The 12,575-nt window shown below is 52.0% G+C and overlaps 6 protein-coding genes across 6 annotated transcripts; 2 read left to right on the forward strand and 4 right to left on the reverse strand.

Annotated features, from left to right (window-relative positions):
• Positions 1-160: 160 nt before the first annotated feature.
• N7459_006404 (3-oxoacid CoA-transferase) lies at positions 161-2,262 on the reverse strand (the record flags this gene model as incomplete). The annotated part of the gene is made up of 9 exons (XM_056945572.1): positions 161-295; positions 351-572; positions 631-748; positions 799-830; positions 889-968; positions 1,017-1,318; positions 1,381-1,567; positions 1,628-1,912; positions 1,983-2,262. 9 exons carry the CDS (start codon positions 2,260-2,262, stop codon positions 161-163), a joined length of 1,641 nt encoding a protein of 546 aa, XP_056797571.1.
• Positions 2,263-2,851: 589 nt separating this feature from the next.
• N7459_006405 (acyl-CoA dehydrogenase family protein) lies at positions 2,852-4,235 on the forward strand (the record flags this gene model as incomplete). The annotated part of the gene is made up of 2 exons (XM_056945573.1): positions 2,852-3,179; positions 3,238-4,235. The coding sequence occupies 2 exons, from the start codon at positions 2,852-2,854 to the stop codon at positions 4,233-4,235; spliced, it is 1,326 nt and encodes a 441-aa protein (XP_056797572.1).
• Positions 4,236-4,651: 416 nt separating this feature from the next.
• Positions 4,652-5,343, reverse strand: N7459_006406 (uncharacterized protein; the record flags this gene model as incomplete). Its single annotated transcript, XM_056945574.1, has 2 exons — positions 4,652-5,199; positions 5,250-5,343. The coding sequence occupies 2 exons, from the start codon at positions 5,341-5,343 to the stop codon at positions 4,652-4,654; spliced, it is 642 nt and encodes a 213-aa protein (XP_056797573.1).
• Positions 5,344-6,479: 1,136 nt separating this feature from the next.
• N7459_006407 (pyridoxamine 5'-phosphate oxidase family protein) lies at positions 6,480-7,332 on the forward strand (the record flags this gene model as incomplete). The annotated part of the gene is made up of 2 exons (XM_056945575.1): positions 6,480-6,543; positions 6,596-7,332. The coding sequence occupies 2 exons, from the start codon at positions 6,480-6,482 to the stop codon at positions 7,330-7,332; spliced, it is 801 nt and encodes a 266-aa protein (XP_056797574.1).
• Positions 7,333-7,488: 156 nt separating this feature from the next.
• Positions 7,489-9,110, reverse strand: N7459_006408 (HesA/MoeB/ThiF family protein; the record flags this gene model as incomplete). The annotated part of the gene is made up of 3 exons (XM_056945576.1): positions 7,489-8,530; positions 8,589-8,802; positions 8,861-9,110. The coding sequence occupies 3 exons, from the start codon at positions 9,108-9,110 to the stop codon at positions 7,489-7,491; spliced, it is 1,506 nt and encodes a 501-aa protein (XP_056797575.1).
• A 1,120-nt stretch (positions 9,111-10,230) lies between these two features.
• N7459_006409 (uncharacterized protein) lies at positions 10,231-12,018 on the reverse strand (the record flags this gene model as incomplete). Its single annotated transcript, XM_056945577.1, has 5 exons — positions 10,231-10,752; positions 10,908-10,936; positions 11,093-11,445; positions 11,497-11,722; positions 11,772-12,018. The coding sequence occupies 5 exons, from the start codon at positions 12,016-12,018 to the stop codon at positions 10,231-10,233; spliced, it is 1,377 nt and encodes a 458-aa protein (XP_056797576.1).
• Positions 12,019-12,575: the final 557 nt, after the last annotated feature.

The raw sequence follows: 12,575 nt of genomic DNA on the forward strand, positions 1-12,575 counted from the left end.
GACCCCTGTATATAGCATGGAATGACGAGATTCCCACGAATATGCATTTTCTGCGTGAGACAAGACTTTCCATATCATCAACAGGACTATCTCCGATACGCTTGTTCTATATGTGTATATATGTATATGTAAATGGCCACATTCGATGCTGGCTATGACTTTACTCCATAATCTCCAGTTTTTCAGCAACCGTGAATTTGGCATCCGTCTTGCTGCGCACTTCTTCAACCTCGACGCCCGGGGCGAGCTCAGTCAGAGTGAGCTCTCCGGTAGCTCGGTCAACTTGGAAGACACACTGGATCAAAGTATCAGTCTCATCTTTCTCAGCTGAGAAGGCGTCGGTCACTCACCAGGTCTGTGATGATGGTGCTAACGACGTTGGCACCTGTGAGAGGCAAGCTACACTTCTGCACAATCTTCGGCGAGCCATCCTTAGCGACATGGCTGGTTGCAACGACAATCTTGGTCTGGTCTGGGTTCGAGATCAGATCCATAGCACCACCCATGCCCTTGAAGACCTTGCCCGGGATCATGTAGTTGGCCAGGTCACCATTGGCGCTGACTTGGAGAGCCTAGAATGCCGTTAGCGAGCCAATGGAAGAGAAATCAAGTTCTGCCAATGTCACTCACCCCGAGAATAGAGACGTCCACATGGCCACCACGAATCATGCCAAAGGATTCAGTGCTGTCGAAGGTCGCGGCGCCGGGCACCAAGGTCACGGTTTCCTTTCCGGCATTGATGATGTCGCTGCGAGAAGGTTAGACTGACCATCACTCCCGATCCTCACAGCAACTCACGGATCAACTTCATCCTCGGTAGGATACGCCCCCTGTGTCAAGTCAGTGTCTATGATACCATGCCTATTACTCGTCCGATAATGAACTCACCATTCCTAGGATCCCGTTCTCTGATTGAACCCACACTTTGACCTCCTTGGGCAGGAATGACGGGGCGAGTGTAGGAATACCTGCGATATCAACAATCTGAACACGCACAGGAGCGCGACATTACTTACCGACGCCCAGGTTCACATAATAGCCATGCTTGAGCTCCTTCGCTGCTCGACGACCAATCCGCTCTCGCTGGATCTGTGCCGCGTTCTTCGTCGACTCGGTCGCGCCACTTCCTTCGCTCTCCCGCAGTTTCTTTATTTCGATATGCTTCTCGTCTGTCGCAGGCACAATTCGGTCCACGAAGATACCGGGCAGGTCAACGTCATTGGGATCGATGGAGCCGACGGGGACGATATTCTCGGCTTCCACGATGGTCAGTGTCGCGGCCTTGGCCATGATTGGACCGAACGCTTTCGTGGTATACCTAGACGTTGGGGATGAATATCGAGTGAAGCTTCGAGTTCAGAGAGCAGATCCATGGCCTACCGAAAGACACAGTTACCAGCCTCATCAGCCTTCCAAGCCCGCAGAATGGCCACATCGCCGGTCAAAGCCGTTTCCATCAGATAGGTCTTGCCATTGAAATCGCGCGTTTCACGTGGCGTCCCCGACTCCAAGACCTTACCGGACTCATCCATCCGCACAGGGATCTTGCCCTCCTGGATATAGGTGTCTTGGGACCTCGTGAGTCTATGCAGCTTCACTCTCGATGATGGAATGAGAAATGACTTACGAACTCCGGTCGGGGTGAAAAAGGCCGGGATACCCGCGCCGCCAGCGCGCAGACGCTCCGCCAAGGTACCCTGCGGACACAGCTCGATCGCAATGTTACCGGACAGATACTTCTTCTCCAGTGCCTTGTTGTTGCCCAGATAGGAGAGAATCAAGCGATCCAGCTGCCCGTTCTGCGACAAGGTCGACAATCCGCCCTTGCCGGCAGCACCGGCGTTGTTCGAGACCGCTGTCAGGGAATGCAACTGATCCGCTCCTCGGCGGTGCATCGCATTGATGATTGTTTCTATAGCACCAGCAGATCAGCCCCGTGCTTTTTGCAATTGCTGCAGCGTCAGACCAGAGCTTGCGCTTACCTGCAACCCCGCAAAGACCGAATCCCGAGCTCAAAATTGTCGAACCGCTCTTGATGTCCGCAACCGCGGCGTCGGCATCCTTGAAAATCTTCGAGTGACCACGTTCAATCGTCGGGGCCAGCGACAGCCTCGGCGCAGTGGTAGAGTATGCTGCGCTGGCGCGGGTGGCCGGCAGCAGTGGCCGCACGGCCGTGCAGCGGACTCCGAGATAGAGTCGGGACCGGCACGCGGTGATCCCCTTGCGCGATAGAGATGCGGTGGTGACTCGCAGAGCTGCCATGTTTGGTCTGAATAGCATTGCAGGGCGAAAGGAGGATGAGGCTGGAAATTCATACGTGGTGGACGACACCCTCGGGGCTACTTTTGCATGCCGAGTGGCGCCGGGCCGAGTGGATTCGGTCAAGGAATGAAGAATGAATGCGAACGCGGCTCGGGCTTTCTTCCGGATTGAAGCGCTCATGCTGATTTGAGAAAGACGTTTGCTACTACTATACCCTGCTTGCTTGATCGGTCTATATCGAGACCGAGTGCTAGACCAGAAACTGACTTACTCCCGGAATGCCTTGGAAGTATATCTCTACCCGGTGACGCAACACATTGCGGATAACTAATTAGTTATCACCCAGTCGCCTCTGCCAGGCATTTCTCTGTACTGTCATAGGTAGAGTACACAAGACAGCCTTCATAATTTCCAGATCGGGCAGTATCAAGATACGGGCATGAGACCTCAGTGCGGCGACAAAATCCTCATTCGGCGTGGAAGTCGGCAATTCGGCTATATCGAACGGGCCTAGTGGGGTCCCAGATGGAGTGCATTGTTAGACGGACATGCAGCTTGACTCCAAACAGAGCGGGCCATCATCACAGCCATGTCTCAACTTCAGTGGCAGCGTCTGCTACGATCGCCGTGGGCTGCGCTCACGCTGCAAGCTCCCTCTCGGCAGTTGAGGCGTCTACCTACCGCGCCCACCGCATTCTCGACCTCGGCGCGACACAATCTCATGGACCTGACGGGCTTTACGGATGAGCAGCTCACAGTGCGAGAAGCGGTCTCACATATTTGCTCCAAATTTCCCAACACCTACTGGCAAGAGTGCGACCAGCAGGAGAAGGATCCCAGGGAGTTCCACGCTGCTTTGGCGAAGGATGGCTGGCTTGGTATTGCTTTGCCTGAGTCTCTTGGCGGGGCTGGACTGGGTATATATTCATCATGGAGGATTGCCCGTGCAATACTTCAGCGCTGACTATTCAATAGGGATATCCGAAGCCACTATGATGATGCAGACAATCACACAGTCTGGCGCTGGCATGGCGGGAGCGCAAGCCATTCACGCGAATGTATACGCGACTCAGCCACTGGCCAAATTTGGCACAAAAGAGCAACTCGATACCACCATCCCTAATATCATTAACGGCACATGGCGGACATGCTTCGGTGTGACCGAACCGGACACCGGACTCGAGACGCTCAAGCTGAAAACACTCGCAAGAAAGACGCCGGATGGTTACTCCGTCTCTGGTCAAAAGATCTGGATCACATGTGCGCAGGTCGCTTCGAAGATGATCCTCCTGGCTCGTACAACGCCTCTAGAGGAAGTCAAAAAGGCCTCCGAGGGCCTCTCTCTGTTCTGTATCGACCTGAACCGCGACCAATCTGGGCTTGACATGCGCAAGATCAAGAAAATGGGCGGTCGTGCCGTCGACGCCAATGAAGTCTTCTTCGACAACTACATCATCCCGGCAAACACTCTGATTGGCGAGGAGAACCAAGGGTTCAAGATCATTCTGCACGGTATGAACGCCGAGCGTTGTCTGCTGGCCGGCGAAGCCCTAGGCCTCGGCTATGCCGCACTTGAAAAAGCAGCTCAGTATGCCAGAGAACGCGTGGTATTTGGCAGGGCTATCGGTCAGAACCAAGGCGTGTCCCATCCACTGGCTGATGCATACATGAAGCTGGAGGCCGCGAAGCTAGCCACCTACCACGCGGCTCAGCTGTACGATTCCAATGATGACTCGATCCCATTCCATTCGATCGGTGTGGCTTGCAACAGCGCCAAGTACCTGGCAGCGGAGGCGGCGTTTACAGCTTGCGAGCGAGCTATACTGGCCCATGGGGGCATGGGTTATGCGATGGAATATGATGTAGAGCGGTACCTGCGTGAGTGCCTGGTCCCTCGGATTGCCCCGGTGAGCCGTGAGATGATCTTGAACTACGTTGGTGAGAAAGTGCTTGGACTTCCAAGGAGCTACTAGCGACACTGTCCTCCACGTTACTGGTGAACATGTATACCAGTGACAATGCCAAACGCCGACTCGGAGGTATGCAGATTCCAAGAGGCTTGGTGGTGGCCAACAGACTATCTCATCAATTTTATTCCAATCAAGTATTGGACAAGTAACTCAGAAAAGACAGATATAGTCTTTGCAGATGAAAATCATACACATTTCAACGAAAACAAGAAATTTGATCAGCAAATTAGTAGAAAACACTTTTTGAATGGACCACGCCTGCGCTTGGGAAGTCCTTACAAATGTAGAACCCTTCAAACCCGAGGTAGTACAAATTAGAATAAAAAGAAAAAGAAGAAAAGGAAGCAACTCCGGAATCAAGGAGAAACAAATCCAAGCACGGTTCTCCAATCAAGAAATTAATCAGAGCAGCATGGGAATCAAGCCGTGCGAGTCACAGTAGGACGTCGTGATGCCAGCGTTGTAAAGGTCGTTGGCACGCGAGCAGTTGCAGAGGTGATCCGACTCTTCAACACCGAGGACGGGGTAGGAATAGTACTAATCAGTGTTGAAACATCTGCTCTGGGAGCATGATTCTTCACGGAAGGAAGGATGGTATACACAGGTTTACCTGTGGACAAGGGGTTGACCGCTGCGCCCGAAGCTCCCGGAACTGCCGCCGTAGCCATGACCGGCATGGCAACCCCGCGAGGACCAAGTATATACTCGACTTGCGGCAGCGAGCCAGTATGAGGTTGGGCATCTGGTATGATATTCACAGTCATGAGGATGATGACGATGATAGCCCCGGACAGGAACACGCCCACGGCAATACTGGCGATCCACAAGCACCATGGGACTTTCTTGAATTTGGCCCACAAGCCCTTTTCCTCATCCACGGGCTGATCGCTGATCCCGTTAATCTTTGCGTGAAAGGCCGCAAGGAGTTCAGGAGAGATCCGCGTTGGAGGCGGTGGGGGGTTGAGGTCTGAATAGCATCGTTAGCGTACTGCCTGCTTGATCTCTGTGGAGACTCACCGGGTGGCGCTTCGTAGACCTCGCCAGTTTCGATCTCACCGAGGCAAGGACGAAGGATGGTTTTTGAATCCCAACGGGGTTTGGAGTCAGCCATTGGTAATTTGAGTTATACGGAGAGATTTATGTATATAGCTCGGATTGAGAGAAGGAGCTGGAGCAGATGGCGAGGGAAGTGCGGGTGGATGTGACAGAGAGAAATGTGAAGAAAGACGAAATAAGGGTAAGAGAGAGGTAATTCATTGCTATTACCAGAGCTCAACCATATTCTATGATTAAAGGAGCCGCCCGCCATCCGAATAGGATTAACCGATCGAAGGTTGATTGTGACGGGTTTAGTCTCTTGGAGCCGCGGCGGATCAGGGCAAATGACGACACACGGTGGCCGGGGCCAAGCAATGAGGGAAACCAGCAGAAAACAAGAATCTGGATGCATCATACTCTGTGTTTCGACGAGAACGAGTAAAAAAAGTACCATACATAGTGGAAAAGAGATGGTATACTGTGAGCACCTCCTGCGAAGGAATACATCAGATCTTCTGTTCTACGGGATTCCCTTCTTTACATCAGTAGCCTTAACCGTGTTAAGGTCGTGCTAATAATTAGATTAAATAGTACCTCTGACTAGATTCAATTACCTTTTGCTGCACCTGAAGTGGATCACAAAGATGATGGAATCCACCAAATGGCATTATCAGCCAGCCCTCTCCACAAATAATGTTCATGCTCAGAACCAGCAGTATGAGAGTATCTTACATTCTAGTTCTCTAAGTGCGTTAGGAAGAGACTCATCAGCAAATACAATAGTAGACCTAGAGTATGAGGACCTGTAATCTAGATGAAGTGCGCGGGGGATTATCGACATCCAGATTATTCGGTATACTCTTTATCTCGGCGATGCCAACCAATCACCACCACGTAATTTGACATCGAAGCCCCCGCGACTGATGCATCGAGCGCCGAGTTGGGGGCGAATCACTGAGCTTCACTGCTTGACTCATCCAAGTGCAAGACATCCTGGGATCGTAATCGGCCAATCGCGCCCCGGGAACGATGGATGACTCGGATGGACTTGCTGGAAAAAGAGGCTGGGCGTCAGAAGAACATCTTATCACGAATTCAACCCCAAGATACCTATAAAGAGATGCTCTGTTCTCGACTGTGTGTCTAGTTCCTCATATACGATTGTATGCTCGAGCGCAGATATCCTTCTTGTCTTTGCAAAGATTCAGCATGGGACGAACACTCACATACCCCAAGCGGTCGTCCAACACGGTCAACCGGTACAAGCACCGCGGTGAGTAACAAGATGGAACCACAAGAGAATAAATACGCTGACTTTATTGCAGCCACATACGACCTCGGCGCTATCCATGCCATCATCAACGCCTCCCAGGTGCTCCATGTCTCCTTCAATTCGGGGCCGGAAGACCCATTCCCAACCATCCTGCCCATGATCGGGCAGATGGGATCCTTCGAGTACCCATCGGCAGACATCACTGAGCCCCTGGAGTGCTATCTCCATGGCTACGTGAGCTCGCGGATCATGAATCTAGCCCGCAACTCCGAGGGCGACGGGCTCCCCATCTGTGTGGCCGCGAGCAAAGTGGACGGACTGGTCCTGTCCCTAACGCCCAATTCACACAGCTACAACTACCGTTCTGCCATTCTGCACGGATATGCAGAGCTCGTCACGGACGAGGAAGAGAAACTATGGGCGATGAAGCTCATCACCAACTCGGTAGTCACAAACCGCTGGGATAACTCGCGCGTACCGCCCGACCGCGCCGAGATGTCGTCGACGGTCATCCTAAAGGTAAAGATCATGGACGGCAGTGGCAAGATTCGGGACGGAGGGGTGTCTGATGAGCGCAAGGACAAAGATAATGACGCGGTGACGAGCCGTATCTGGACGGGCGTGGTGCCTGTCTGGGAGACCTTTGGAGAGCCACTTCCCAGTAGTGAGAATCAAGTCGCGGAGGTGCCAGAGCATATCAGCTCGTTTATTGCAACACAGAATGCGCAGAACCGCGCGCTGGCCGAGGACGCAGTCAAGGTGACGCTGCCTAGCGAAGAACAGCATTAAGAATGCCCGAAGACCACTCGAGTTCGTTACATCCTAATATCAAGCTCTGCTTCACGTGTTTTATGGCTGGATATACGGGTCGTGACGTAGCATAATGCCTGATTCGCTATGATATCCGATGTTCTGAACTTCAAAAGGATTGGTTGAGGCACGTTTTCAATATTCGGGCCATTCCGGATCTACTTGTTCTCGCCAGGCACGAAATCCCCCGCGGATATCGCCAATGAACCTCTGTCCATTTCGATCCAAGCCGAGGTCTTTCATCTTCTGGACAGCAATCTGGGAGTCGTTCCCAAGCCGACAAACCACGTAGATTGGATTGGTGGAATTGAACGAGGCAAGCTCCGCAGGGACCCATGCGGGTATTTGATTTGAATCGCCGGGTGTATATGAGGAAAGAATGGTGGAGATTGGAATATTGATGCTGTGATCCAAGTTACAAATTCCAAATTGGGCTTTATCTCGCACATCGATGATCGTGTGAGAGCTCGTGTCGGCTGTCTGGTTTGGGGTCGCATTTCCCGTTGCATAAAGCTGCGGGTATTTCTCGCAGTATTCCCGTGGAGAGAGACGCTCATCGGGCCGCAGTAATGATGGTCGACTGGCTGAGCCACAGAAGAACACATAGTCGGTGGACCCAGAGGTGATTGTTTCCAGAGTGACAGTCGCATTGGCAGAGCATACAGCACAGTTTGGTCGGCGAGAACGAAGTCGAATAGAGCGGAACTGTGGATTGGAGTATGCAGAGAAAATATGAAGAGCAGGCGGATCTCGTGGGCGTGGTGATGTAGAATCGACTTTGGTGTCAGTAGGCAGTGAAGTAATGACTTTGATCGCCTCCAGTGCCTGTAAAACACCCATAGTTCCCACGACTGGCCCTAAAATACCCCCGTCGGCACAGCTAACAACACTGTCTGCCGGCGGCGGCTTCGGGAATACGCATCGATAGCAGGGCCCTCCTTCTGGATCACCGGGACGTCGAGGCGGATGGTTCAGTACCATCAGCTGGCCCTCCGTTCGCAGAGCAGACGCGGATACCAGTGGCTTGCCCAAGAGTACTGCAGTATCGGAAACCAGATAGCGCGTCGCCGGATTATCAGTGCAGTCAAGGATCAAGTCATATTGCCGGAAGATAGCGGGTGCCTCGTCGGCCGTGAGATGGGTTCGATGGGCGATATAGATCGGATGCGGGTTAAGTCTGGTCGGGAAGATATTGTTATTAGGCTGGATCAGTTCGCCCGTGAACGAAAACTCACTCCCGTAGCGACTCGATCGCACTATCCACTTTGTATTTGCCCACATTCCTGCCTCGATGCAGCACCTGGCGATGCAGGTTGGAAATCTCGACCGTGTCCCCGTCGATCAATCCAAGCGTGCCCACCCCAGCGCCTGCAAGATACTGTGCAGCCGGGCATCCTAATCCACCTGCACCGACAAGCAAAACCCTAGCCGAACGAAGCTTGAGTTGGCCTGTCGAAATCGCATTGTTAGCCGCAATTCTGGGTGAGCAGCGCATCGGCATTTTGACCTTGAAGACCAAGTTGTGACACAATCATCTGTCGTCCATATCGACGATACTCCTCCTGCAGCAATGGCCACCGACCCCCAGTGTCATCTAGGCTCTCTACATGGTTGTCCGCAGAGCTTGCGGTCTCCGACTTCGCGGGGGCCGCCGCTTTTTCAGCGTTGGCGAGATCGCGCTTGAGTGCGGCAAGTTGCGCCTCGGTGGCTTCTATCTGCGCCCGCAGAGAGGCGCACGTTTCTTCCGAATTTCGCATCAAATTTCGAGACGATGAAAAGCGTGGCGGGCGGGTTGAAGAATCATCGGCGCGTCGCAGCTTTCCAAGGTTCCCCGCCGCGGTGATTATGTCACTTCACGGCGATCCGATTCATGAACGGATAGTTAAATATCGACAATCCTCAGGCGATATCACGTACAAAAAAAATTCAGCGCTCTTGAAGCTGCAGCATCATTTTTGTGAAGCAAATTGCCCGGCGAGTCCATGATTCAAAGGCCATCAATGACCAGAGACGCTAATATACTCTCGTGGCGGGGTGTTGATTTTGTTCTACTTCTATGTTGCCCATGAGTGCCAGGGCAGGCCGATCGATCTATCCAAGGACTTCTAAGAATAGCTTCAGTCCAAAATGTGTTGCGGAGCAGCGTGGATGGAATCCAGCCACATATCAGAGGCGAGCCCAAGCTCGTCTACCAGAGCCACTTGGTCTGCCGATGAAGTTGGGATCTATGTGAAGTGCTGTGAGAGTCGAAGGCGCAAGTCTACCTTCACTGGAGGACATGTTCCATCCTTCGTTGGAGCAGTACATACTTGAAGAACTTGGAACAGTTGGAACAGGCCGGAGTGCAACACGGAGCATGGATCAATCAGCGGGGATGCATGCATTCGGTCGACCGAAGATGCAGATGAGCCTGTCACGCTCAGCCCTAGTAGCGCGGTCTAGCTCTGGGAATTCGCAGGATCAGTGAACTGGGGGAAATCCTGCGTCGCCGAACAGTTGGTTGACCAGATGTCCTAGAAGGATGCCGAAGGTGACCATTCTTCTGTGGTTCTTTTCCCCGGTAAAGCCGGTTCCCGAGTATCGAGAATAACTAGAAGATAGAGTCAGTTTCGATTCTGGCAATCGCACTAAATCAATATTGTAGAGCAAGAATGTCTTTCAGAGAGAAGATTAAGGTCGTCAAGGTCTTACACATTTGCTAGATGGTATGACATTCCGACTAAGGATGACTTGAATTTTTTTTCATCATGATAGATAGGGGAAGAAGAAAAAAGGATGCAAGCTTACCACATAGTTGTCCAGTATATGAACAAGATAACTCCCAGGGCAATTGTTATGATAAAGCTCGAGGTGGTCCGGGGGAATTCTCCCATCCTCTCAATCATCATAAGTAACAACCTTACGACGAGGATACGTCGCATAAGGCTCCGCCAGGCGCTTCCTGTCAGTGGGTTTTGGTTCGCTTTCTTTTTCTTCGTAGTCGAGGGACTCTGTTCCGGCGATAGATGCCGCCCCCCCAACCGGCATTTTGGACTTGTCTACAAGCTTCTGGGTATTGATATCACCGAGTCCTCGTCTTTCTTTATCCTCACAAGGTTGGTCATTGGCCTTGAGTGAGGCTATCCTTGCACCGGAGTCACCGTCCTCGGAGAGCTGTCTTCGAGCTTCATACTCCGCTTCATCCCGCTCGAGCTGTCTCGCACGTAGTAAAGCGTGAACCTCGCTGTGGCGAAAGATCCGGATCTGTTCGTCTGTCAGGGTGCGTTTGACACCATCTGGGTAATAGCCAAGGTCATCTTCTTCGACTTCTTGGTGAGCCTCGACTGTGGGTGTTACAGGGGCAAGAGATGACAATGAGTGTCCCGGGAAGTGCTGCACTTGGAAGGCTTGGAGGTCTTCCTAGTACGTTGATACACAATTAGTGACAGTTGCAGAGAAGAGAGCAGGGATTCCTTACCAAAGTGACCGTGGGGACTTGCATGGTGAGCGTTGACAGCCTCTGCCAACGATGAAGAATTCCCAGGTTGGCGTCGCGACCGCGACACCGCTCTTACATAATCGCCGTGAAACCGGCCCTTCAGCACTACAGTGAAGGAGCATTTCATACCTCGGTTTTAAATGAGTGTAACACTAGGTTTTCATTCTTGGTAATGAGTTCTATCTTGTTTCTCTATCTCATGGAAATTACCCCAAGATGCCCGTGGTTACTGACATCAATAATCCATTGGCAGCGGTATACTTTCAACGTGATTGCCAATCTTAGCTTTGACACTATCGAATCGGACATTCAGTCCTCTCAGCAGTTCCAAGTCGGTAGCCGCGATGTCTTCACTTTCTCTAGGGCTGGGCTCTGTCAGGGCCCATGCGAGCGAGATGTGGAAATAGGCCGAACAGTCCTGGGCTTGTTGATGCTGGCCCTGCAACGGTGGTGTATACAGAGGAGGCTGATCAAACGAGGCTAACGAGCGGTTTGAGAGACAAAGAAGCCGGTTCAATGAATCATGAACGGGCTTCTGAACATGGAGCACGAGAAACCAGCGCGTCTTCTCGTAGTTGGAGACCCATTTGAGAGAGTCGGGTACAACGCTGAAGCTGGAAGACAATGAGCTCAATATCGTATGCATCAAGGTAGGCCATACTTACGGAGGTACACGAGATTGCTGGATGTTGTTCAGCAACGTTTCGGTAAAAGAAGCACGCTGCTCGGTGCGAAGGACCACCGGGCGGGATAGACTGATGTGGAGAGGCAGTGGTGCGCCCAGATCGCTATGTAACAGGCTGTGGATCCTTACTGAATCATCATTCCTGTTCTTTGATGCCTTTTTGATGATATCTGACAGAAGAGGCAATACTTCCTTGGACGGATACCCTGTTCATCGTCAGATCTGCGTTGTAACTCATAAGGGCGCAAACTGTACACTCAAGGTATAGATGTGTAGGCCAGTTGCCCTCTACATGTGGGATCACACGCTTGCGGCCCCCGTGAAGACTGGGGTCATCTTGCACGCTGACGCGCGTAGTTGAGGCATAGAGATCATGGAAGGATGCAGGCAACGGGGGCAGACCTGACGCCCGTGGCTCCGCGTGACGCGGCTTCTTAGATGGTGGCGGTGGTGAGGGAAGACCGGAATCAGACTCGGAATCGGAGTATTGCACCAGGGACATTGGATATGGCTGAGATCACGAAACTGCCAGTGGTTTGTTGATCAGTGGAACGTTGATTCCGCCCGCAAATCGACAGAATTGGAGTCGGCTCGGCCAATTGGAATCCAGAAATCGTTATTATTCCTCCCAACCATGTTAGGTTTTCGACTCAAGTTATCGCTTGATAATACTATCATCAGAAATAAAAGGGATCATTCTACAGATCAAATCTGTCGGATCTGTCAGCCATCTACACTGCATACTTGGGTGCTCGATACCCGCAGTTCCTCCAGTCTGCCATATCCGCTCTTTCATCTATATATATATTTGGTAGAGTCGGTTCACTGTATAGCCCACTATGTTCCCAGCGTAACACCCTAGAGCAGCAGTGGCTGCATAACGAATCAAACTCGGGCTGAGATAGCCCGAGCGTGTGGAGCGCGAGTCTACGCTATTGTGCAGTATGATGGCATTTCCGGCATAGAATGTCGGCAAATTGCAAGTGCCCAAGCCGATATATATAAGTGACTCCGGTGGGAGATCACTTGGAGTTGTCAGGTTGGAAAGGTGGAGAAATT

Source organism: Penicillium hispanicum (assembly GCF_028827665.1).
Source record: "Penicillium hispanicum strain IBT 35686 chromosome Unknown utg000006l_segment0_segment0, whole genome shotgun sequence".
Classification (NCBI taxonomy): domain Eukaryota; kingdom Fungi; phylum Ascomycota; class Eurotiomycetes; order Eurotiales; family Aspergillaceae; genus Penicillium; species Penicillium hispanicum.